The 26,310-nt window shown below is 45.5% G+C and overlaps 2 protein-coding genes across 2 annotated transcripts in view; one reads left to right on the top strand and one right to left on the bottom strand.

Annotated features, from left to right (window-relative positions):
- Nucleotides 1-16,815, top strand: part of LOC115791121 (NACHT, LRR and PYD domains-containing protein 12-like) — an 87,588-nt gene extending 70,773 nt beyond the window's left edge. The window contains exons 11-14 of the mRNA XM_030745243.1: nt 5,348-5,521; nt 7,767-7,940; nt 15,915-15,961; nt 16,134-16,815. Coding sequence (XP_030601103.1) covers nt 5,348-5,521; nt 7,767-7,940; nt 15,915-15,961; nt 16,134-16,717 — 979 coding nt within the window. The 3' untranslated portion in view covers nt 16,718-16,815. The remainder of the gene's footprint in view (nt 1-5,347; nt 5,522-7,766; nt 7,941-15,914; nt 15,962-16,133) is intronic.
- LOC115791131 (NACHT, LRR and PYD domains-containing protein 3-like) overlaps nt 1-26,310 on the bottom strand; it is a 286,561-nt gene that overhangs the window by 188,349 nt on the left and 71,902 nt on the right. The gene's annotated exons all lie outside the window — the stretch shown is intronic.

The following is a 26,310-nucleotide window of genomic DNA, read 5'->3' on the forward strand; positions in this document are numbered from 1 at the left end:
AATCCTGACTGACCCTAGAAAGTCCACCTCAGTGGATGTGCTGCTGACAAACCTCATCAGGGGGAACCTGCTTCCCTCTGCTCACCTCTGGATAACCACACGACCTGCAGCAGCCAATCAGATCCCTCCTCAGTGTGTTAGCAGGGTGACAGAGGTCAGAGGGTTCACTGACCCACAGAAGGAGGAGTACTTCAGGAAGAGATTCAGAGATGAGGAGCAGGTCAGCAGGATCATCTCCCACATCAAGACATCAAGAAGCCTCCACATCATGTGCCACATCCCAGTCTTCTGCTGGATCACTGCTACAGTTCTGGAGGATGTGCTGAAAACCAGAGAGGGAGGAGAGCTGCCCAAGACCCTGACTGAGATGTACATCCACTTCCTGATGGTTCAGGCCAAAGTGAAGAAGGTCAAGTATGATGGAGGAGCTGAGACAGATCCACACTGGAATAAAAAGAGTAGGAAGATGATTGAGTCTCTCAGAAAACTGGCTTTTGATCAGCTGCAGAAAGGAAACCTGATCTTCTATAAATCAGACCTAAAAGTGTGTGGCATCAATATCAGAGCAGCCTCAGTGTACCCAGGAGTGTTCACACAGATCTTTAAAGAGGAGAGAGGGCTGTACCAGGACAAGGTGTTCTGCTTCATCCATCTGAGTGTTCAGGAGTTTCTGGCTGCTCTTCATGTCCATCTGACCTTCATCAACTCTGGAGTCAATCTGCTGGAAGAACAACAAACAACCTCCCAGAAGTCTGAAACAGGAGAATCTGCAGAGAAATCCTTCTATCAGAGTGCTGTGAACAAGGCCTTACAGAGTCCAAATGGACACCTGGACTTGTTCCTCCGCTTCCTCCTGGGTCTTTCACTGCAGACCAATCAGAGTCTCCTACGAGGCCTGCTGACACAGACAGGAAGCAGCTCACAGTGCTTTCTGAGTCTCCTACGAGGCCTGATGACAGGAAATAGTTCACAAACCAAACAGGAAACACAGACAGCAAGTAGCTCACAGACCAATCAGGAAACAGTCGAGTACATCAAGAGGTTGTTGAGTCAGAATCTGTCTGCAGAGAAAAGCATCAATCTGTTCCACTGTCTGAATGAACTGAATGATCGTTGTGTAGCGAAGGAGATCCAACAGTCCCTAAGATCAGGAAGTCTCTCCACAGATAAACTGTCTCCTGCTCAGTGGTCAGCTCTGGTCTACATCTTACTGTCATCAGAAGAAGATCTGGATGTGTTTGACCTGAAGAAATACTCTGCTTCAGAGGAGGCTCTGCTGAGGCTGCTGCCAGTGGTCAAAGCTTCAAACAAAGCTCTGTAAGTAAATATATCTCTAAAAATGTTGATTATATAGAAAGAAAGCAGGTGTGTGCAATTCCAAGCAAAGACTCACAGCTTTAAAGGGTTTTAAGGGAGAGACCAGCCACCCTTCGAAGGAAACTCATTTCTGTCACTTGTATTTGCAATATTATTCTTTAGGTCACTACCCACAGCTCGTGACCATAGGTGAGGGTAGGAATGTAGATCGACCGGTAAGCTGACAGCTTCGTATTTACACTAAGCTCCCTCTTCACCATGACAGACCGGTGCAGCGTCCGCATCACTGCAGAAGCAGCCCCAATCCGTCTGTCGATCTCCCGCTCCCTTCTCCCGTCACTCGTGAACAAGACCCTGAGATACTTGAACTCCTCCACTTGGGGCAAGAACTCGTCCCTGAGCCGGAGAGGGCACTCCATCCTTTTCCTGCTGAGAACCATGGCCTCAGACTTAGAGGTGCTGATTCTCATGCCAGTTGCTTCACACTCGGCTGCAACCCATTCCACTGCAAGCTGGAGGTCACCACCTGATGAAGCCAATAGGACCGCATCATCTGCAAATAACAGAGATGAGACTTTGATGCCACCAAGGAAAAAGCCTTCTACCACGTGGCTATGGCTACAAATTCTGTCAATAAAAATTATGAGCACTGCAGTTGTACAGAGACTGAATGGTGCGCATCAAGCCAGACACCCGATACTCCCGCAGGACCTCCCACAGATACCCCGAGGGACACGGTTGAATGCCTTCTCCAAGTCCACAAGGTACATGTAGATTGGTTGGGCAAACACGCACACTCAAATATCCTTGACAGGATAAAGAGCTGGTCCAGCGTTCCAGGACCAGGATGAAAACCGCATTGTTCCTCCTAGATCTGAAGTTCGACTAAAGGCATAGATTGATGGCATAGACCGGGGAGGCTGAAGAGTGTGATCCCCCGAAAGATGAAACGCACTCTCCGGTTTCCCTTCTTAAAGATGGGGACCACCACCCCGGTCTGCCAAGCCAATGGCACTACCCCAGATCTCCACACGAGGTTGCAAAGGCGTGTCAACCAAGACAGCCCTACAACATCCAGAGCCTTCAGAAACTCAGGGCGAATCTCATCTACCCCAGGGGCCCTGCCACCAAGGAGTTGTTTAACCACCTCAGTGACCTCACCCCCAGTGATGGGCAAGTCATCCCCCTCATCCCCAGACTCTGCTTCCTCTACAGAAGGCATGTCAGTGGGATTCAGGAGGTCCTTAAAGTATTCGTTCGGACTCAATGTCCTCAGCCTCCTTCAGAATGCTGTCAAAGTTCTGACGGAGGTGGGAGTTGTTTATTTCCCAGACTGGGGCTTCTGCCAGGCGTTCCCAGCACACCCTCACAATACATTTACATGCACCAGATCTGTCCAGCATCTTCCCCCACCACCTGATCCAACTCGCCATCAGGTGGTGATCAGTTGACAGCTCAGCTCCTCTCTTCACCCAAGAGTCCAGAACATACGGCCGCAGATCTGGTGATACAATTACAAAATCGATCATTGCCCTGTGACCTAGGCTGTCCTGGTGCCATGTGCACTTATGGACATCCTTACGCTTGAACATGGTGTTCGTTATGGACAAACTGGTTTGCACAGAAGTCCAATAACAAAACACCATTTGGATTCAGATCGGGCAGGCAGTTCCTATCAATCACGCCCCGCCAGGTCTCACTGTCATTGCCCACGTGAGCGTTGAAGTCTCCCAGCAAGACTATGGAGTCACTGGATGGAGCACTCTCCAGCACCCCGCCCAGCGACACCAAAAAGGGTGGGTACTTTGAACTATCATTCAGTGCATAAGCGCAAACAACAGTCAGGCAACCCCAGACTGGAACAGAGTCCAGCCACTCTCCAGGAGACTGGTTCCAGAGCCCAGGCCATGTGTTGAGGTGAGCCCAACTATATCTAGCTGGTATCTCTCAACCTCATGCACATTGCACCAAGGTGGGATGGAATTCAGACCTTCTAGATGTCATTCTAGCTGTGAGACAGCAGTGCTAATCACCACGCCACCATGCTGCCTAAGTCATTCACACTGTGTAGAATATAATAATTTAGATTTTGCAAATAGTAGTAGGCTCTTCATAGCCATTAATCCTATAAAGCAGAAAGTGTCACCTGTGACACAACATAATTCAAAAGTGCTCAATTCATGCAACAAATACCATAATACCCCTATATGGCTGTGAAGTGCTATTTTTGAGCTTTCAGGAACATTTGAATTTTTCTGATAGGACGAGCGGTCATGGAGTTATGTAAAAAGCCAGCCATCCTTCGAAGGCAGCATTTGTAGGCTGATTACATGACTGCGAGGCAACAAAATTTATTGTCCAAATTCAAAGGCTCCTCCAAATGCATTCAATAAATGGATCCTTCTTTTCCCGAATTTGAAGGATGAGTCCGGTGTATCCTTTTCAAACCCCGCTGGCCGTCGCAGCTGAGTGCAAATAAAACATGGATATAACTCACTCGGATGATCTCTAACGGCTGATATTTGGTTCATTTCAGTGTTTCCTTTGTTCCTGAGCAAATCGGTTTGGCTGAAATTAAAGTTATGCATCATAATGCATTATATGCATTATGAATGCATAATATGCATTATGATATGATTTGGCATTTAACATTTACATTTTAAATATTTCCAAATCAAGTAACACCACACTGCCTGTCTTTGTGTCCTTTATTTTTCAGATTGAGTGGCTGTTCCTTCTCAAACCGAAGCTTTGAAGCGCTGGCTTCAGTTCTCAGCTCCCAGTCTTGTAGTCTGACAGAGCTGGACATGAGTAACAACAACTTGCAGGATTCAGGAGTGAAGCTTCTGTCTGCTGGACTTCAAAGTTCACATTGTACACTGGAATCTCTGAGGTCTGTTTAATTTTATTTTTTATTAAATTACATAATTACCCAATTAAAACTTTAAGCTAATAGAAGTCAGCTTCATCAATTTCTTTGTATATCTTAACATTTTTTTTTATTACTTCAAAATCAGAGTAAACTGTCACATTTCTAATCATTTTAAAATCTTGTCTTGTCTTTTGGTTCTTTTTTATTCAGACTGAGTGTCTGTAACCTCTCAGAGGGAAGCTCAGTGCTCTGTTGAGCCGAGATAATTCTTTGTCAGCCTGGCTACAGTGCTGAGTAACTGGAGAACACAGACAGATGCAGGGAGAACATGCAAATTCCACAGAGAAAGGCTAGATGTAGATTTGAACCCATGACAGTCTTGCTGTGAAGCAAAGGGGTAACCACTGCACCCCCATTTAAAACTGTTGCTTGAAATCATTGAATGGGTTTTACATGTATTCTATCATGAAAAAATTTACCTCATGATAAGACTGTTTGTCACCACTTTTAAAAAGTTACTTTAAAATCCATTTAGCCCCTTTTTAGAGTGTTAACATCATTCCAGTCTCAACTTGTCTCAAATATTAACATCATTTCCAAGATCCCGGAACAGACATTTATTTTATCTGATTTATCCATCAGGATGAGTGATTCCAATGCCAGAATGACTGACAGGTGTCTCATGATTTGACATTTAACATTTACATTTTAAATATTGCCAAATCAAGTAACACCACACTGCAAAAGAGTAGTCAGTGCGCTTTAAGACCAATGCTTTTCTGTTTGTCTTTGTTTTTCAGATTGAGTGGCTGTTTCATCTCAAACCGAAGCTTTGAAGCTCTGGCTTCAGTTCTCAGCTCCCAGTCTTCTATTCTGACAGAGCTGGACCTGAGTAACAACAACTTGCAGGATTTAGGAGTGAAGCTTCTGTCTGCTGGACTCCAAAGTTCACATTGTACACTGGAATCTCTGAGGTCTGTTTAATTTAATTTTTTTATTAAATGATATAATTATCCAATTAAAACTTTAAGCTAATAGAAGTCAGCGTCATCAATTTCTTTGTATATCTTAACATTTTTTTTATTACTTCAAAATCAGAGTAAACTGTCACAGTTCTAATGATTTTAAAATCTTGTCTTTTGGTTCTTTTTTATTCAGACTGAGTGTCTGTAACCTCTCAGAGAGAAGCTGTGAAACTCTGTCCTTAGTGCTCAGCTCCCAGTCCAATAGTCTGAGAAAGCTGGACTTAAGTGACAACAACCTGCAGGATTCAGGAGTTTATCTTCTGTCTTTTGGACTTCAAAGTCCACATTGCATACTAGAAACTCTGAGGTCAGTTTAATTTTATCTTTTACTAAATGACATAATTATCCAATTAGTACTTTAAGCTAATAGAAGTTAGCTGTTTTTTGTGTGTGTGTGTTTCTTAAGTTCTTAAGTTTTGCCTTTTATTGTGCACTTTAAAGTTAAATATATTGCTGCGTTCTCCGTGATACCGCATTATAGTACTGAACAACTTTAGACACCTGCTGTCATCTATTGTCACTTTTTTTAATGAGAGATTATTAGGACAAATTGAACAAGATTTAGTGATAACACAAGTAGGTGTTTGGCAGTTAGACTCTGATGGAGCATTGAAGCTGAAAGGAATACCTATAACAAAGCGTTTCTGTAGAGGTAGGGCAGGCTCGTGGGTGAGACCGTACCAAGATGAGGTATTGGTTAGGCTACAGGAAGAATGAGGAGAGACGAATCATCAGTTACTGGCTTGCCACCCAGTAGAGTTTAATGATGTCTGAGTAGTTAGTTTCTGTTATAACAAACAGCATAATCAATTATTGCTATTCTAACAGAAGAGGATGTAACTAAGGTATCTCTAAATAGCATACATGTATTGGATTCTACAATCTCCATAGAGTGCCCATTTACCCACATATAGAGGTATACATAGACACACACATGCGCTTACCTATGTATTACTAACAGGATGTATCGGCCAGTAGCTTATGTAACATGCCCCTGACTGTAGTTTAACACAAACAAGTTAACTAACTCCATATTAACAATAATATATTCATACATGACATGTCACATGGAAACACAATTCCTCCCTGCCAGTCAGTAATGTCCCAGCACATGTACTGAACATGGAATTTACAGAAGCCTGTTAATCCAAACGGCACTTACGTCTTGTCATTCACTTGGCTCTCAGAACATCCAAAAGGGTTGAACACGCAGTCCATATGGCTCGTGCTATAACACAGGATAACACAGGGTTTGGTGTGGTGTGGCTGCCATTACACACTCTTGCCGTTTCTCTCTCCTTTTCTCTACCACCTGATACACTAAGGGTGATCACGTAACATCGGACGAGCTAGCTGGAAGATTCAGTTTCAGACCGGACCTTTTATACAATACCAGTAGAGATAGGAGTCTAGACGCTGGTGATGGGGGAGACCAAGATGGAGGCTTGGAAAGGCTTGGAGAATGGGAGGTGGTGCGTTGCACAAAGAAATCTGGAAGAGAATATGACAGAAAAACAGTGATGTTTAAAGCACGCTGAGAGGAGACAATTTGCTTGATGATTGGACTACAAGAAATGAGGTCAGCATGGAGCCTGAGACTGGACCCAGGCGCAGAGGCAACAGTTCACAGAAAAAAGGTTTGTTACGAAAAAACAGATTTAATAAAGGGGGTTGATAATAACCTTGCAAGCATGGAGAAAGAGAAAATACAAAGCGAACAGGGTCAGGGCCGAGGAGGACCAGGGGACAGGCAGGTAGAAGCAGGGGAGCAGGTGGACGAGAAAATGGGCTCCGGCATGGTGGTGGCTGGTTTCACCACTCCTTGTAATGCTATACAAGTGTTAGATGTTAGATTCAACTCATTGTCATGATTGTTCCAGATCACTCATCCAGAGACCGGCGCTACTGTTAGGCAATGTGGTTTAAGTGTTTTGTGTCTTTAAGTGTCTTGCCCCAAGGGGGCAACGCAGCACAGGGACAGGGGTTCGAACCTGCAACCTTCCTGCTGCCAGGGGAGCGCCTACCCACTGTGCCACTGCCACTGAGCAACAGGAATGACAAAGTGAATAACAGGTATGCGAGAGTGTATTTCCAAAGCCCAAAACAGCTAGGTTTACCAGAGGTAGATACAACAATCTGGCGGTGAGTCAGCGTCTCAGCACTTCCTAAATACTCCCACCCTTGATGACCACAAGGAACAGGTGTGCCCCCAGGTGCTTCTGTGACAACAGGAAACAGCTGCCTGCTCCATTGGATCACCTGGAAGACAGACACTCCCACAAACCACACAGCCTGCCCTGAACCATGACAGGGAGTGTAGGAAAGTTGAGTTGATGTCAACTATGCCAAGGAAAGAATGCAGATGAGTTATTTCAGATCTTTCTTATTAAACTTATACCTAAGCTTCATAAAGATAACTTGATTTGAATAGATGTACTTAATGAGGGTCACTGTATCCTAAAAAAAAAAGAAGAAGAAGAAGAAGGAGGGAAAAAACAAACTTTCAGTGAAGTGTTCACAGACGGTTGTTTTTTTTGTGTGTGTGTCTGCAGTCTGTCACACTGTCTGATCACAGTGGAAGGCTGTACTTCTCTGGCTTCAGCTCTGAGCTCCAACCCTTCCCATCTAAGAGAGCTGGACCTGAGCTACAATCATCCAGGAGACTTAGGAATGAAGCTGCTGTCGGCCGGACTGAAGGATCCACACTGGAGACTGGACATTGTCAGGTATGGAGAAGATGTCTGATAGAGGAGGAAGAGCTGGAGAAATTTTTGTTTGTTTGTTTCGTGCACATGACACACATGCAGGACTGTTTTTCCATTGCTCACAACAAAAACACTCTTGTGACTGAACAATAGGGGATATTAATGTAGGGGGTCTCAAAGGAGAACTTCTCCAGAAACAAGTTGTAGATATATCTCAGTTTATTTACCAGTGTAGTATTTTTTCCTCTCTGACTCTAATTTACAGTGGGTAAATTAGGACAGACTGGGAACTACCTGCAAACCCGAGACAGACGGAAGCAAAGCACAGATGGTGTGACCTTGTCAGGATTGTCCTGTGCCTGCTTTGGATTTCTCTTTGATGGACTTTGTGTTTCCTCACTTTGGACTTTTGCAGTAGGGCCAATTCTTTTTCTCACTTCCTTCCTGCCTCTGTATCTGCTAAATTCATTTATTGACTCTATTGCAATTCCATTATTTTTTAGCATGCTTTGACTTTTCAAAGCACAGTGTGACCTCAGTCTATGAAAACACTTGTCAGGACTGGTGAGCTTTTTTTTCTTTTCTTTTTAACAGCTTCAGAAAAAATTCTTGACAGGTACCCTGGCCATGCAGCTGAAACAGGCAGAAACCTGAAATATCATTTGTGCAATCTGCTACAGGCTGTGGTATCTGTTGGCTAGTATTCTTTTAATGCATCATTGGCCCCTTTGTGTGTGTGTGTGTGTGTGTGTGTGTGTGTGTGTGTGTGTGTGTGTGTGTGTGTGTGTGTAAAGCTCAGAATCCTTAAATTGGTCTTGAGTCCTTCTGAGTCTTTGTTAGAGTCCAGAGCATCGAGTCTCTACACAATAGACGCCATCTTGTCTTTCAGTTGCGCTAGTACAGGGGTCGGCAACCCGTAATCCGGAAAGAGCCATTTAAACCTGGTTTACACGGAAAAGCCGCAAATACTAGCGGAAGCCGGCGCGAGTGACACATATCTTGAGAAACTAAAATAAATAAATAAAATGATTTCATTTTAATATTTCAAGATCACACTAATGTTCCAATTTAAAACTACAACAAAACCGAACTAAGAAAAATAAAATGCACTTCAACTGGATACTTATAATTTACTTCCACGAGCCACACAGAGCCGCACATTAAGCCTGGATGAGCCGCAGGTTGCCGACCCCTGCGCTAGTAGAAACTTGAGTGACTGAGGAGATAACCCACTCATTGCAGCCAGCAGTGTCTTCTCGTCTGCAGCGGGGCTGGTTGAGGCTGTAGAGAGGCCCGCTTTCACGAGGAGCTTCTGGGGTGTTGAAATATAGACGACCTCCATTGTCGTACCAGGAAAGCAGCGTAGACAAAGAACGCCATTCAGTTTGAACGAAAGAGAACGACCGCACTGATTTCCTTTGGTCTTGCAGACCTTCAGCGCGATCCTGCACGTGATCTGTATTGTCCAATCACAGGCGAGGAAGGTGCCACACGGAATTCAATTCATTTGATTTAAATTTTATTTATATAGCGCCAAATCACAACAAACAGTCACCTCAAGGCGCTTTGTATTGTGGGTAAAGACCCTACAATAATACAGAGAAAACCCAACAGTCAAAACGACCCCCTATGAGCTGGAAGACACACATCCACTGTCCTTTTAAGCAGGACAACTGAGAAGGTGACTGTTGCATTCAAAGTTTTACATTCTTCTTCTTTTTTTTTGATTTTTACATTTTACATTTTTCTCATGAAGGTTTGCTGATATCTCTTATGTACATCCATGTATAGCAAAATAAAAGTTTATATGTTTATATGTTTTCTTATTCCATCTGCCTTGGTAGTCTTTAATGTCATTAATGCATGTGAACATTCACTGAACGTTTATAGCAGCGTTCATGCGATGTTGTCTGAATGTTCAATGCTAGCTGGGAAGCCACTGCACAGGAGAGGATGATGGTGTGACAGACTTTTAGTTACAGTGAATTAGACTGAAAACTGAGTTTGCTTTTCAATGAAAATAATGCTTGTAGTGTCACCAAAATCAAGTTATAGCCTTTGTTTATCTCCCTCAGTCCACTAAAGTTCAGGGTTCACAAAAAACTCCATGACAAAGGCTCACAGACAGAAGCTCACAGACAGAAGCTCACAGATAGAAGCTCACAGACAGAAGCTCACAGCCTTATTGGAAAAAGGGACAAAAGCTGAAAACTTCCAAAAGTATATTTCCAACTAGATAATACTAATTTATAAAATAGAATGACTTCTTCTGAGTTTAGTCTTGTTTGAATGTTTCGCTGTATAATAATTTATGTGTAGTCACATTGTAATGGAAAAAGGCTTAAAAGATGATAATGTAAATTTGATTACATATATCTCAAAATAAAAATATGCTGCTTACAACTGTTGGGAGGGGTAGAACTCTGGTGAATACTGGTGACCACTGGTGAGTACTGGTGACCACTGGTGAGTACTGGTGAGTACTTGATTTGCATTTGTATGACTCACAGAAACCTCCTTTGCATATGAGAGCCTGCCCTAGACCTGAGAAGGGGGGGGGGCTGAGGGAGCACTGACACAGAGAGTCCACGGCAGTTTCCCTACAGTTTACTGTTCTGGCCAAAGCCTCCTGCTGAGAGCCTGAAAGCTCAAGGCGCGCGGCAATATTACATACAAGAAACTGTTGAAAAACCCACTTTTCATGCAGTGTATATACCACAAAATCCCATAATACAGTGAAAACTAGTAATTTAAAAAAAAAAGCGATACAGTAAAGCTGCAATAAGTGAACTGCAATATAATGAGGGATGACTGTACTGTGACGAAGGCCATAAGTACCCCGACTAAGGCTGTACTATTTTGAATAAGGCTGTATTATATTGATTAAGGCTGTACTAGACTGAATAAGCCTGTATTATTTTAATCAGGCCATACTATTTCGACTAAGTATTTTACAGGGATGAAGCAATGGGAACTAACTAGGAATCCATGAGGGGAACAAATGAAATATAACAAAACAAAGATAAGATAAGAGATAAGATAGTGTTTATTTGTCACATGCACAGTTATACACAGTACAATGCACAGTGAAATGTATTTTGTACCTGCAACCATATATACACACACATATAAATAAGAAGAAGAATAAAAATAAAAAAATAATTCACACTATACACTATACTCTATATACTATACACTATACACACTTTTTAAATTATAATATTTACACTGTGCAATAATGGTCCAGTTAGGGCTCAGAGTTGAGCAGACGGATGGCTTGTGGGTAAAAACTCTTCTTCAACCTTTCAGTCTTAGTCCTCAGGCAGCGGTAACGCCGGCCTGATGGGAGCAGGGAGAAGAGAGAGTGTCCGGGGTGGCTGGGCTGTTTTAGGATCTTCATGGCCCTCAGCCTGCACTGCTTGGTGTAAATGTCCTGCAGGTTGGGGAGGGTGGTTCTGATGGTCCGTTCAGCTGAACGAACCACCCTTTTTAGGGCCATGAAGTCCTGCTTGGTGCAGTTTCCCATCCAGGTGGTGATGCTCCCACGCATGATGCTCTCGATGGTGCAGGTGTAAAAGTTCCTGAGCACCTTGAGTGGGAGCTTGAAGTCTCTCAGCCGCCTGAGGAGGTAGAGACGCTGTCTGGCCTTCTTCACAGTGATGTTTATGTGATGAGTCCAGGACAGGTCCTGTGAGATGGTCACTCCCAGGTATTTGAAAGTGTCCACTCTTTCCACCTCAGCACCACTGATGACAAGTGGATGGTAGTCCCTCTGCTGCTTCCTGCTGAAGTCCACGATCAGTTCCTTTGTTTTGCTGACGTTGAGCAGGAGGTGGTTCTCCTGGCACCAGTTCTCCAGGCGGGAGACCTCTCTCCTGTAGGCTGTCTCCTCATTGTGGGAGATTAGTCCCACAACAGCAGTGTCGTCAGCAAACTTGATGATGACGTTGGACTCTGACGTGGCCTCGCAGTCATGGGTGTACAGTGAGTACAGCAGAGGGCTGAGCACACAGCCTTGGGGGGATCCAGTGTTGAGGGTGAGGGAGGATGAGGTGAGGTGACCCACTCGTACCACCTGTGGTCTGCTGGTCAGGAAGCTGTGAACCCACCTGCACAGGGATGGGCCCAGGCCCAGGTCCAGCAGCTTAGAGACCAGCCTGGAGGGAACTATGGTGTTGAATGCTGAGCTGTAATCTACAAACAGCACTCTCACATAGTTCCCCTTACCAGTGTCTATGTGTGAAAGGGTCTTGTGGAGGAGGAAGGATATGGCGTCATCTGTGGATCTGTCTGGCCGGTATGCAAACTGTAGGGGGTCGAGGGTGGTGGGCAGTGAGGAGGTGATGAATGTCTTGATGAGTCTCTCAAAACACTTCATCACCACAGAGGTGAGTGCTATGGGCCTGAAGTCATTGGGGCTGCTGGGGTGTGGTTTCTTTGGGACAGGGACTATGATGGACTTTTTAAAGCAGGTGGGAATCACACACAGTTTCAGTGAGAGGTTGAATATCAGTGTAAACACAGGTGCCAGCTGGTCAGCGCAGGTCTTAAGGACACGTCCACTAATACCGTCTGGTCCAGCCGCTTTCCTGGTGTTTACACGTCTAAACGCCCTCCTCACGTCGCGCTCCGTCACAGTGAGTGTCTCCGCCCCTCCGGCCGGGAGCGCAGCGGGCTGTCGGCTTCCCGACTCAAAGCGCGCAAAGAAGATGTTGAGTTCATCAGCCAGAGAAGCGTCGGCACTCACCGGGTGTGTGTGTGGTGCTTTGTAGTCCGTGATGGTGCGTAGTCCCTGCCACAGTCCCCTGGGGTCAGACTGTTGTAGTTGCTGTTCCAGTCTGCGGCCGTAGCGATGTTTAGCCTCTTTCACCGCTCTGCGGACGTTGTATGATGCAACCTTGTAGTCCTCCATGTTCCCAGAGGCGAGGCCGGAGTTGTAGGCAACGGTGCGGGACCTCAGGGCGTCGCGGACAGATTTATCCACCCACAGCTTCTGGTTGGGAAAAGTCCTGATGGTCCTCCTAAGTGAAGTGTCTTCAACAACTTTCCCAATAAATCCCACAACAGTTTCCGTAAACTCCTCGATGTCTCCGCCCGCGCTGCTGCGAAACATGTCCCAGTCGGTTGAATCCAACGCACCCTGCAGAGCGGCCTCTGTTTGATCAGACCACCGTGTCACTTCTCTCACAGCAGGGGGTTCCTGCCTGAGCCGTTGTTTGTATTTCGGCATGAGAAGCACAGAGGTGTGGTCAGACTTCCCAAAAGGCGGAAGAGGCTTTGCTTTGTAGCCATCTTTGAATGGAGAATAGCAGTGGTCTAGGGTCCTCTCTCCTCTGGTGGGGCAGTCGATGTGTTGAATCAACTCCGGTATCAGCTTTTTCAAGTTTGCACTGTTAAAGTCCCCGGCTACGATGAGAGCCGCATCACGCTGGTTAGGCTGATAGGTGGAAATCGCCTCATGTAGCTCGGATAGTGCAGTGTTTGTGTCCGCCTGAGGTGGAATATAGACGGCGCTGAAGATGACCGAAGTGAACTCGCGGGGCAGGTAGTGGGGGCGGCATTTCAGGGTTAGGAGCTCCAGGTTAGGTGAACATGATTGTTTCAGAAGGACAACATTCCTACTGTCACACCAGTTGTTATTAATCATTAGGCACACACCTCCTCCTCTTGATTTTCCAGACTCACTCGTTCTGTCCGTGCGATGAACACTGAAGAACTCCGACGGCTGTACGGCGTGGTCCGGTATGAGGGGAGTCAGCCATGTCTCCGTGAGACAGATGATGTTGCAGTCCCTTATGTCCCTCTGAAACTGTATCCTGGCCCTGAGTTCGTCCAGCTTGTTATCCAGTGACTGGACATTAGCCAACAGGATGCTCGGCAGTAGCGTTTGGTGTGCTCTGCGCCTCAGCCTCTCTCTTACGCCGGCTCTTTTCCCTCGGGGCCTTGTCCGTGACCTGGGTCCTTTGTTTGAGCTGGCCCACTGGAAACGCAGTATCTCCCGAGGCCAAGTCGGGTCGGGAGAAAAAGGTGTCAGAATACAGCCAGAGTGCTGTATTCTGATATTAAAAAGAGTCTGTCTGTCATACGTGATATGACACAGAGCAGGCGGAATTATAAAGTCCAAAATTAGAGCTAAACCTAATATATACAAACAAAGCGTAGGAGCAGGTACGACGGCTGCTGACCTCACCAGCGCCATCTTGAATATAAAACAGTAACAATTAAGGTAACATAACTACAAAAGACCATAAACTAAGAAACAATCAGTCAGACCCAGGACCATGACAAAGCTTTCCCAGAGAACTGGAGAGGTCTGTATTTTTATCATAGGTACACTTTGACTGTGAGAGACATAATTCTTGCAGGTAGATAGGCCATCAACTACTTATTTCATGCAATAAAATGCAAATTAATTTTTTAAAATGATAAAATGTGATCTCACAGTCAAATTGTAATAGATAAATAATACAGCCTTATTCAAAGTAGTACAGCCTTAGTCAAAATAATACAGCCTTATTCAAATTAGTACAGCCTTAGTCAAAATAATACAGCCTTATTCAAATTAGTACAGCCTTAGTCAAAATAATACAGCCTTATTCAGAATAATACGGCCTTAGTCAAAGTAGTATGGCCTTAGTCACGGTATTACAACCTTAGTCCTTGAAATTACACATAACTTAAATTTACTTACAGGGTAAATCCCTGTAAAATACGCGTAGTTATGGCCTACGAGCGGGCCATAAAAGAAAGCGTTACCAAATCATCTAATATCAATCCTTTCTTTGTCTTTTTTAAATAAATCACGTAATCAGCTTCAGCCCTGATCAAAATGACCAAATATTGAATTATTTTCAAGATTTTAACATTTTAAATGCCTTTTTTTTAATTTATTGGATCTTGAGCCGCTGTCATACACAAATTTCCCCATCGTGGGATGATTAAAGTTTTATCTTTTCTATCTCCAGTTCATCTTTCTGCATTAACATAACTAGTTAGTCAATAGTTACTTCCTCCAAACATCAGCATGTCCATTAGATCTCATTCCTACTAGACTGCTCAAAGAAGTTCTTCCATTAATTGATTCTTCAATCTTAAATGTAATTAATCTACCTTTATTATTTGGCTTTATACCACAGGTAGTAATTAAACATGACTTAAAAATCCATCACTCGACGCAGCGGTCTTAGCTGCAGGAATGTTTTAAACACACAGAGGCGTGCATGCGTGCGTGCATGCGTGCGTGCGTGCGTGCGTGCACACACATGGGTGTGCATATGCATGTGTGAGCGTGAATCTGTAAGCATGCACTGATCATTTTATGGGTAAAATGTAATCTTTGAGGAATGTTTTTCATGTGTCTGAAGAGATGCTTGAGTAAAACATGGCTTGAAGAAATTTCTCTGAATTTTCCTGACAAAGTGTAGGTACTAGTCATTTACAATGCAGTCCTGAAATCTCTACCCAGGTGCCTCAGCCCCAATCACACCTCCACAGTCCCACAGGGGTTTCACCTAAAACCCCCTGATTGTTATGACTCCTTTGATGATGCCTTCTTTCCCACCTTGGCTCATGGTAATTCACAGGAACAATAGTAATTAAACAGCCACCCCAGGGGACAACCCTTGGTCTCTCCAACATTTAGTTTTGGAACTGATTGTGGTGTTGAAGAGAAAGATGGAGGTGGGTTGAACAAATGAGTCTGCAAGGAAGAATGACAAGTAAGCAGTAAAATTTAAAGTATGCAACATGGTGTCTGATTGACTTGCAGAACTCGGGCTGAAAGAACACTATACTATCTTTGAGTTTGAAAGAATGGACCAGCAGAATTGATGTAACAAATAAACTAGCAGCCAAATACCCAGGAAAGCTGATAGAGGAATGAATACAGGTCTTCCTTATTGAACTTAAGCATAAGCTTTATTTGAATGATGATGTAATGTCCATGTGTGCATGCTGACAGAGACTGTGCTGCTCTGACCCCCCTCCTCCTTTCAGGGCGGAGCCTGCTGGAGTGCAATGGCTGATCCCAGGTCTGAGGAAGTGTAAGTGTGTTTTTAATGTGACTGATGAAAACAAAGCAGCACACATTGAACCATCTTCAAACTGTCACATCACTCATTCACATCTCTGATGTCAGGCGTCATCAAAGTGTCAATCAATGAACAGATGATGGATCAATAACTGCAGCTGGATTGTGTTTGTTCTCTCCATCAGATTCGTGTCAACTCACAATCGACACAAACACAGTACACAAAAAACTCAAACTGTCTGACAACAACAGGAAGGTGACACGTGTGGAGGAGGTTCAGTCATATCCTGATCATCCAGACAGGTTTGATGTTTGGGAACAGCTGCTGTGTAGAGATGGTCTGACTGGTCGCTGTTACTGGGAGGTCGAGTGCAGAGGAGAGGTTGATATATCAGTGAATTACAGAAGAATCAAAAGGAAAGGAGGCAGTAAAGACTGTGTGTTTGGATGGAATGATCAGTCCTGGAGTCTGTGGTGCTCTGATCATCATGATTCCTTTTGGCACAATAACACAGAAACATCCATCTCCTCCTCCTCCTCCTCCTCCTCCTCCTCCTCCTCCTCCTCCTCCTCCTCCTCCTCCTCCTCCTCCTCCTCCTCTGGCTCTAACAGAGTAGCAGTGTATGTGGACTGTCCTGCTGGCACTCTGTCCTTCTACAGAGTCTCCTCTGACACTCTGATCCACCTCCACACCTTCAACACCACATTCACTGAACCTCTTTATCCTGGGTTTGGGTTCGGTTCTGGTTCCTCAGCCTCTCTGTGCTGAGCTGAGTGTAAAGAGCGTCCTCCTGTTAGAGAAACACTCTGACTGTTGAACAGATAGTTCAGTCTGTACATGTCTGTCTCTTTCACTCACAAACACGTTTTCACATTCATGGATTCAATCAGTTGATGTTTGAAACTGTTCTCAATGATTCCTTGTAAACTTCTTCCTCTTCAGTCCTTTAAAGATGGAAGCTGCCATTATTCCAGGATCCACATGTTGTTGTTCTGTCTTTTTCCACTCAAAGCTTCACAGTGAATATCAGGATGTTGTGTTTCTCTGAAGCTCACTTCACAACCAGCTCCTCTGCATTTTCAACAAGTCTGAGCTCATTCAAATCAATCCAAATCTTTGATTTCTCTTTCTTAATGCCACTTTTCCAACCTCTCCACATGCTCTTACTGTTGGACTCATTTTTGGAAGCTGTGATGGAAGCAGGACAGGAAGGAAGCTCTCAGCAGGAGCACATTTTCACAATAAAAGCACATTTACATGGTTTTTGCTTTATTTGTGGCCAGATCCTGAGAACAATCTCTGTGGATGCTTCATGACATGACTAAATAAGTGAACATCCAGTAATGCTCAGCGCATAAAATATTAAAGGCATTCAACATTTCTCATGTTTGTGACATTCTATAAAAACTGATCAAATCAAAGAAACATGAATTTCCATATTGATGAGATCAATACTTGCAGCTTTCATTTTACTAACATCTATTTGCCATCCCAGCCGGTCGAGGGTTTCTCAACATTATGGAAAGGATGGTCGAAGGCAAGTCAAAGAGTGGTGGAGTGTGTGTGATGTAAACAGCACTTAGGCAGTGTGTTTCCTGGTTCAGAATTTTCCTGTTTTTTCCTATTTTATTGACTTACCAGCTCCCAAAAAATTAATATTCAACTTCAACCCTCCAGAGTTAATAACAGTTGGGCTCAAAAGGCAATGAAGTAATATGACAGGGGCCCAAAATCTAAGGCTTGGACCTGCTCTGGTGTAGGTCAAAGTACCCCAATGCACAAAAGCAGGCAGGAAATGAAAGTGAAATCTGCCCCACCAGGGACAGGAACTCAGTCCTGAGCCGGAGTGGGCATTCCACCCTTTTCTGGCTCAGGACCATGGTCTCAGACTTAGAGGTCATACCAGTTGCTTCACACTTGGCTGTGAACCTTTCCACTTCAAGCTGGAGGCCACCGCCTAATGAAGCCAACAGGACCGCATCATCTGCAAAGAGCAGAGATGAGACTCTGACACCACCGAAGCAGAAGCCTTCCACCACATGGCTACATCTAGAAATTCTTTCCATAAAAATTTTGAACAAAGTCGGTGACAAAGGGTCAGCCCTGGTGGAGTCCAACACCCACAGGAAGCAAGTCTGGCTAATTGCCCACCATATGGACCATGCTTTCACTGCAGTTGTACAGGGACTGAATGGCCCATAGATATGGTCCAGACACCCCATACTCCCACAGGACCTTCCACAGGATACCCCAAGGGATGCAGTCAAATACCATCTCCAAGTCCACAAAACAAATGTAGTCTAGTTCGGCAAACTCCCACACACACTTGAACACCTTCGAGAAGATGAAGATCTGGATGACCAGAACGAAACCCACATTGTTCCTCTTGAATCTTGGGTTCGACCAACGGATGGACCATCCTTTCCAGCACCCTGGCATAGACTTTACCTGGGAGGCTGACGAGTGTGATCCCCCAAAAATTGGAGCACACCCTCCGGTCTCCCTTCTTGAAGATTGGAACGACCACCCCACCACCCCCCACTCCTGAGCCGTCCAGTGGCACCACCCCAGATCTCCACGTGATATTGCAGCAGGTGTGTCAACAAGACAGCCCTGCAACATCCAGAGCCTTCAGGAATTCAGGGCGAATGTCATCCACCCCAGGGGCTCTGCTGCCAAGGAGTTGTTTAACCACCTCATTGACCTCACCCCCAGTCATCCCCCTCATCCCCATACTCTGCTTTGACTACAGAAGGTGAGTCAGTGGGATTAAGGAGGTCCTTGAAGTATTCCTTCCACCATCTGACGATACCCTCAGTTGAAGTCAGCAGCACTCCACCTACACTATAAACCGTGTGAGTGGAGCACCGCTTTCCCCTCCTGAGCCACCTGACGGTTTGCCAGAATCCCTTCAGTGCCATCTGAAAGTCTTTTCCATGGCCTCACCAAACTCTTCCTACACCTGACAGCGTTCTGCTTGGCCTGTCGGTACCGGTCAGCTACCTCCAGATTCCCACAGGATAACCAAGCCCGATAGGAGTCCGTCTTCAGCTTGATGGCTCCCTTCACCTCCGGTGACCACCATCTGCTTCAGGGGTTACCACCACGACAGATACCAACCATCTTGCAGCCACAGCTCTGAACAGCAGAGTCAAAGTTCTGCCGGAGGTGGGAGTTGACGATCTCCCGGACTGGGGCTTCTGCCAGGCGTTCCCAGCGCACCCTCACAATATGTTTAGGTGCGCCAGGTCTGTCCAGCATCTTCCCCCACCACCTGATCCAACTCACCACCAGGTGGGGATCAACTGACAGCTCAGCTCCTCTCTTCACCTGAGTGTCCAGAACATATGGCCGCAGATCTTCTACAAAATCAACCTGCGACCTAGGGTGTCCTGGTGCCACGTACACTTATGGACATCCTTATGTTCGAACATAATGTTCGTTATGGACAAACTGTGGTTTGCACAGAAGTCCAGTAACAAAACACCATTCGGGTTCAGATCGGGCAGGCCATTCCTCCCAATCACACCCCTCCATATCTCACTGTCATTGCCCACGTGAGCGTTGAAGTCTCCCAGCAAGACTATGGAGTCACCGGATGTAGCACTCTCCAGCACCCCACCCAGCGACTCCAAAAATGGTGGGTACTCTGAACTGTCATTCGGCGCATAAGTGCAAACAACAGTCAGGACCCATTCCCCGCCCGGAAGGTGCAGGGAAACTACCCTCTCATCCACCGGTGAAAACTCTGATGTCCAGGCAGCAAGCCGGGTGGATAGAAGAATACCCACCGCAGCTCGCCACCTCTCACGGAGGGCAACTCCAGACTGGAACAGAGTCGAGCCCCTCTCCAGGGGCTCTGTCTCTCCAGGAGACTGGTTCCAGAGCCCAGGCCATGTGTTGAGGTGAGACCAACTATATCTAGCTGGTATCTCTCAACCTCACGCACTAGCTCAGGCTCCTCCCCCACCAGAGAGGTGACATTCCATGTCCCAATAGCCAGTTTCGATAGCCGGGAGCTCTGCCCTTGGCCACCACCCGACACACACTGCACCAGACCCCTATGACGCCTCTTGCGGGTGGTGGGCCTACAGGAGGGCGGGCCCGTGTAACCTCTTCTGGCTACGCCCGGCCGGGCACCGCAGGCTAATACCTGGACACCAGCCGCTCTCCCTTGTGCTCCCTCCCCAGGCCTGGCTCCAGGGTGGGGCCCCGGTAACCCTATCCTGGGCAGGGTAAGCTGTTCCCTCATTTTTGCAGACATAGGGGTCTTCTGAACTGCTCTTTGTCTGGACCCTCACCCAGGACCAGTTTTCCATGGGAGACCCTACCATGGGGATAAGCCCTTGGAAAACATAGCTCCTGGGATCACTGAGACACACAAACCCCTGCACCACGATAAGGTGGCATTTCACGGAGGAGAGTGTGTGTGTGTGTTTATATATACACTGCTCAAAAAATAAAGGGAACACTCAAATAACACATCCTAGGTCTGAATGAATGAAATATTCTCACTGAATACTTTGTTCTGTACAAAGTTGAATGTGCTGACAACAAAATCACACAAAAATCATCAGTGGAAATCAAATTTATTAACCAATGGAGGCCTGGATTTGGAGTCACACACAAAGTTAAAGTGGAAAAACACACTACAGGCTGATCCAACTTTGATGTAATGTCCTTAAAACATGTCAAAATGAGGCTCAGTATTGTGTGTGGCCTCCACGTGCCTGTATGACCTCCCTACAATGCCTGGACATGCTCCTGATGAGGTGGCGGATGGTCTCCTGAGGGATCTCCTCCCAGACCTGGACCAAAGCATCCGCCAACTCCTGGACAGTCTGTGGTGCAACGTGACATTGGTGGAGGGAGCGGGACATGATGTCCCAGATGTGCTCAATCGGATTCAGGTCTGGGGAACGGGCGGGCCAGTCCATAGCTTCAATGCCTTCATCTTGCAGGAACTGCTGAACACACTCCAGCCACATGAGGTCTAGCATTGTCCTGCATTAGGAGGAACCCAGGGCCAACCGCACCAGCGTATGGTCTCACAAGGGGTCTGAGGATCTTATCTCGGTGCCTAATGGCAGTCATGCTACCTCTGGCGAGCACGTGGAGGGCTGTGCTGCCCTCCAAAGAAATGCCACCCCACACCATTACTGACCCACTGCCAAACCGGTCATGCTGAAGGATGTTGCAGGCAGCAGATCGCTCTCCACGGCATCTCCAGACTCTGTCACGTCTGTCACATGTGCTCAGTGTGAACCTGATTTCATCTGTGAAGAGCACAGGGCGCCAGTGGCCACTTTGCCAATCCTGGTGTTCTCTGGCAAATGCCTGCACGTCCTGTTGGGCTGTGAGCACAACCCCCATCTGTTTACGTCGGGCCCTCATACCATCCTCATGGAGTCAGTTTCTAACCGTTTGTGCAGACACGTGCACATTTGTGGCCTGCTGGAGGTCATTTTGCAGGGCTCTGGCAGTGCTCCTCCTGTTCCTCCTTGCACAAAGGCGGAGGTAGCGGTCCTGCTGCTGGGTTGTTGCCCTCCTACGGCCTCCTCCACGTCTCCTGGTGTACTGGCCTGTCTCCTGGTAGCGCCTCCAGCCTCTGGACACTACGCTGACAGACACAGCAAACCTTCTTGCCACAGCTCGCATTGATGTGCCATCCTGGATGAGCTGCACTACCGGAGCCGCTTGTGTGGGTTGTAGAGTCCGTCTCATGCTACCACGAGTGTGAAAGCACCACCAACATTCAAAAGTGACCAAAACATCAGCCAGAAAGCATAGGTACTGAGAAGTGGTCTGTGGTCCCCACCTGCAGAACCACTCCTTTATTGAGTGTGTCTTGCTAATTGCCAATAATTTCCACCTGTTGTCTATTCCATTTGCACAACAGCATGTGAAATTGATTGTCAATCAGTGTTGCTTCCTAAGTGGACAGTTTGATTTCACAGAAGTTTGATTTATTTGGAGTTATATTGTGTTGTTTAAGTGTTCCCTTTATTTTTTTTTGAGCAGTGTATTATATGGGCAGGCTGGTGGCGTGGTGGTTCATATAGCAATGAATCAGTCTAAGCCCGTACACAAAACAAACACAAAGACATTATTCTTTTACAGTTGGTTTATGGTTACTACATTTTACTCACTGCTCCCGCTGAATGCCACAGGAAAAGGGGAGGGTGAAGCACAAAACCACTCTTTGTAAAAGAGTTGTTCCAGGAAACCAAATGTAGGGGTACAGAAGACGATAACAAATGAAAGGTTCTGCACACCAGGCAGAGTTATCTAAACACGTGAAGTAAACTTCTTCTTATTTTCTGGAGCTTGAAAAAGGCGACTGGACTTCTTTTTGTTTCTTGAAGACGTTTCACCTCTCATCCGAAAGGCTTCTTCAGTTCTCAACCAAATGGTGGAGAGACCCAGATATTTAAACCCCTGTGGGCGTAGTCCCCTGGAGGTGGTTATGACCCTCTATTGATCATGTGCTTGAACACATGTGCCCAGGTGTGAAGGGGGCGTGGGTCATATTTAATCAGTGGTTTCAGTTGAAACCAATTTAGGACTCCGCTCCATTGTTTCCTGTGGCCTATTGAGGTCACTGGAACAAAGGTGTGAATGGGGGTTGAGACGTCTGGGAAGGGAGCTCAGGACAGCACTGTAAGCGGGGGAAAGTTGGTGACGTAATCCACCTCCTCTGTTCAATGATGGTTGTTCACAGTGGACATAGATGGCTTCTTTCACTCCTCTTTCAAACCATCTGTTTTCCCTGTCCAAAATGTGGACATTGGCATCCTCAAAAGAGTGCCCTTTTTCCTTCAGATGCAGATGTACTGCTGAATCTTGTCCTGTCGAGGTGGCTCTTCTATGTTGTGCCATTCGTTTGTGAAGAGGCTGTTTGGTTTCACCAATGTAGAGGTCCGAGCACTCTTCACTGCACTGAACAGCATACACTACATCGCTGATCTTGTGTTTGGCGGGTTTGTCCTTGGGATGAACCAGTTTTTGTCTTAGGGTGTGACTTGGTTTGAAGTATACTGAGATGTCATGCTTGGAGAAAATTCTTCTGAGTTTCTCTGACAAGCCTGACACATATGGGATGACAATGTTGTTCCTCTTGTCCTTCCCATTCTCTGTAGTTTGTGTTTGGCCTTCATTCCTGTGCATCTTAGCTGATTTGATGAAGGCCCAGTTGGGGTAACCGCATGTTTTGAGGGCTTTCTTAATGTGTGTGTGTTCCTTATGCTTCCCTTCTGCCTTAGAGGGAACACTTTCCGCACGGTGTTGTAGGGTCCTGATCACCCCAAGTTTGTGTTCCAGAGGGTGGTGGGAGTCAAAGAGGAAATACTGGTCTGTGTGTGTGGGCTTCCGGTAAACTTCAATGTTGAGGCTTCCATCTTCCTCGATAAGCACCGCACAGTCCAGGAATGGTAACTTGTTATCTCTGGTGTCCTCCCTGGTAAAACGTATGTATTTATCCACTGAGTTAATGTGACGAGTGAAGGCTTCTACTTCTTGGGTTTTGATTTTGACCCAGGTGTCATCTACATATCTGTGCCAGTGGCTAGGTGCCTTCCCTTTGAAAGAACCAAGAGCTTTACTTTCCACTTCCTCCATGTAAAGGTTGGCTACAATGGGAGACACTGGGGAGCCCATGGCACATCCATGCTTCTGTCTGTAGAATCCATCATTGTATTTAAAATATGTTGTGGTAAGGCAGAGATCTAAAAGTGCACAAATCTGATCTGGGGTGAAGCTGGTTCTGTTCAGTAAGGAATCGTCTTCCTGTAGTCGTCTTCTGACGGTCTCCACTGCCTCAGTTGTAGGTATGCAAGTGAAAAGTGAAACCACATCAAATCTAAGACAAAAACTGGTTCATCCCAAGGACAAACCCGCCAAACACAAGATCAGCGATGTAGTGTATGCTGTTCAGTGCAGTGAAGAGTGCTCGGACCTCTACATTGGTGAAACCAAACAGCCTCTTCACAAACGAATGGCACAACATAGAAGAGCCACCTCGACAGGACAAGATTCAGCAGTACATCTGCATCTGAAGGAAAAAGGGCACTCTTTTGAGGATGCCAATGTCCACATTTTGGACAGGGAAAACAGATGGTTTGAAAGAGGAGTGAAAGAAGCCATCTATGTCCACTGTGAACAACCATCATTGAACAGAGGAGGTGGATTACGTCACCAACTTTCCCCCGCTTACAGTGCTGTCCTGAGCTCCCTTCCCAGACGTCTCAACCCCCATTCACACCTTTGTTCCAGTGACCTCAATAGGCCACAGGAAACAATGGAGCGGAGTCCTAAATTGGTTTCAACTGAAACCACTGATTAAATATGACCCACGCCCCCTTCACACCTGGGCACATGTGTTCAAGCACATGATCAATAGAGGGTCATAACCACCTCCAGGGGACTACGCCCACAGGGGTTTAAATATCTGGGTCTCTCCACCATTTGGTTGAGAACTGAAGAAGCCTTTCGGATGAGAGGTGAAACGTCTTCAAGAAACAAAAAGAAGTCCAGTCGCCTTTTTCAAGCTCCAGAGACTACTATGACCTGGATAACTGAGAATCTACACAGACTTCTTCTTATTTTACTGTATCATATTTAAGTCATAATCTTGTATGTCAGAAATTGGAAATCCATCTTTAATCAGCTGGCAACCAGCATACACTGTGTGCTTTACCATCCACTGACCCCACGTTGTAATTTTTTGTGGCCTGCCACTTCATATAAAGAAGAAATATTTGTGTATGTTTAAGTTTTCCAAGACCATTTTTAGCTGACAAGGGTAGTTTATCATGAAACTGAGCAACTTCCAAAAAATTCACTTGCTTCCAAGGCTGCTGTAAAACAATACTTTGTTTTTGCAAACATTTTAAATCAAACTTAAGGTAAGTTTGGACCCTATCGCAGCCAAGATAGCTACAAGCTGGTGAGATTAAGAGTCCATTACAGTGCCATTGGAAATAGCCAAAACAACCAGTCAAAACCCACACAGCAGTGAGAGAACCTGCAAACTTCTGAAACGCCCCAGTCAATAGGGCTATTTGAATGATGAAGTCCAGTAAGCCAAAACATCTGATTTGGGTTCATTATACAGCAGATGTAAGTTATTGTCATTGCTTATATAAGCATATGCACTGAGATTTGTGTGCCCTACTCCAACAGTTGCTCTTGCAGTAAGATAAGTGATAAATAAAGTAATTAAGTAAAGTTTATTTAAAATGCACTCTACAAGACCAGAGTTCACAAAGTCCTTTACAATACAGAATAAAATGCAAAATTTTAAATGGCAAAATACATGGAAATAGATAAAAGCTATTTAGTTTTTTTAAAGGTATCAACAGAGTCCACAGATCTTAAATCCAGCAGAAATGAGTTCCATAACCTGGGGAGCACAGCCTCAAAAGCACAGTCAAAATTTTTTCTTTAACCTGGATCTAAGTACAGTCAACAAGCACTGATCAGCAGACGTCAGAGCTCCATGGTTTGTAGCATTGTAGCAGCTCCCTGTTATATGGAGGCATCTGACCATGGAGGGCTCTGAAAATGATCACTAAAATTTTAAAATTTCATTCAGTTTTGTTTATATCATGGATCTCAAATCCAGGCCTCGAGGGCCGGTGTCCTGCAGGTTTTAGATGTGTCCCTGATCCAACACACCTGAATCAAATGGCTGAATTACCTCCTCAGTATGCAGTCAAGTTCCCCAGAGTCCTGCTAATGACTTCTATATTTGACTCAGGTGTGTTGAAGCAGAGACACATCTAAAACCTGCAGGACACCGGACCTCGAGGCCTGGATTTGAGGATCCCTGATATAAACAAAACTGAATTGTAAGGTAAAGACCCTACAATAATACAGAGAAAACCCAACAGTCAAAACGACCCCCTATGAGCAGCACTTGGTGACAGTGGGAAGGAAAAACTCCCTTTAACAGGAAGAAACCTCCAGCAGAACCAGGCTCAGGGAGGGGGGGTCATCTGCATCAAATAAACCATAAACTTTATGGGGAGCCAGTGTGAGGAAGCCAGAAATGGTGTCACATGGGACCTTTTAGGGGTCATGGTGAGAAGCCTAGCAGCAGCATTCTGCACCATTTGTAAGCGATCCTGAGAGGATTTGGTCAGGCAGAGGAATAATGAATTACAACAGTCAAGGTCAGATGAAATGAAAGCATTTATAACCATTTCCATTTCACTTTGAGACAATATATTTACGATCATGCATACAAAATAGTAAACTGTAAATTAAAATTGAATACAAAAATCCACAATCAAATACCACACACACACACACACACACATGCACCACACTAATTATTTCACACTGTTGTGCATGATGTCCAG

This window comes from Archocentrus centrarchus, chromosome 2 (genome assembly GCF_007364275.1).
Source record: "Archocentrus centrarchus isolate MPI-CPG fArcCen1 chromosome 2, fArcCen1, whole genome shotgun sequence".
In the NCBI taxonomy this organism is placed as follows: Eukaryota; Metazoa; Chordata; class Actinopteri; order Cichliformes; family Cichlidae; genus Archocentrus; species Archocentrus centrarchus.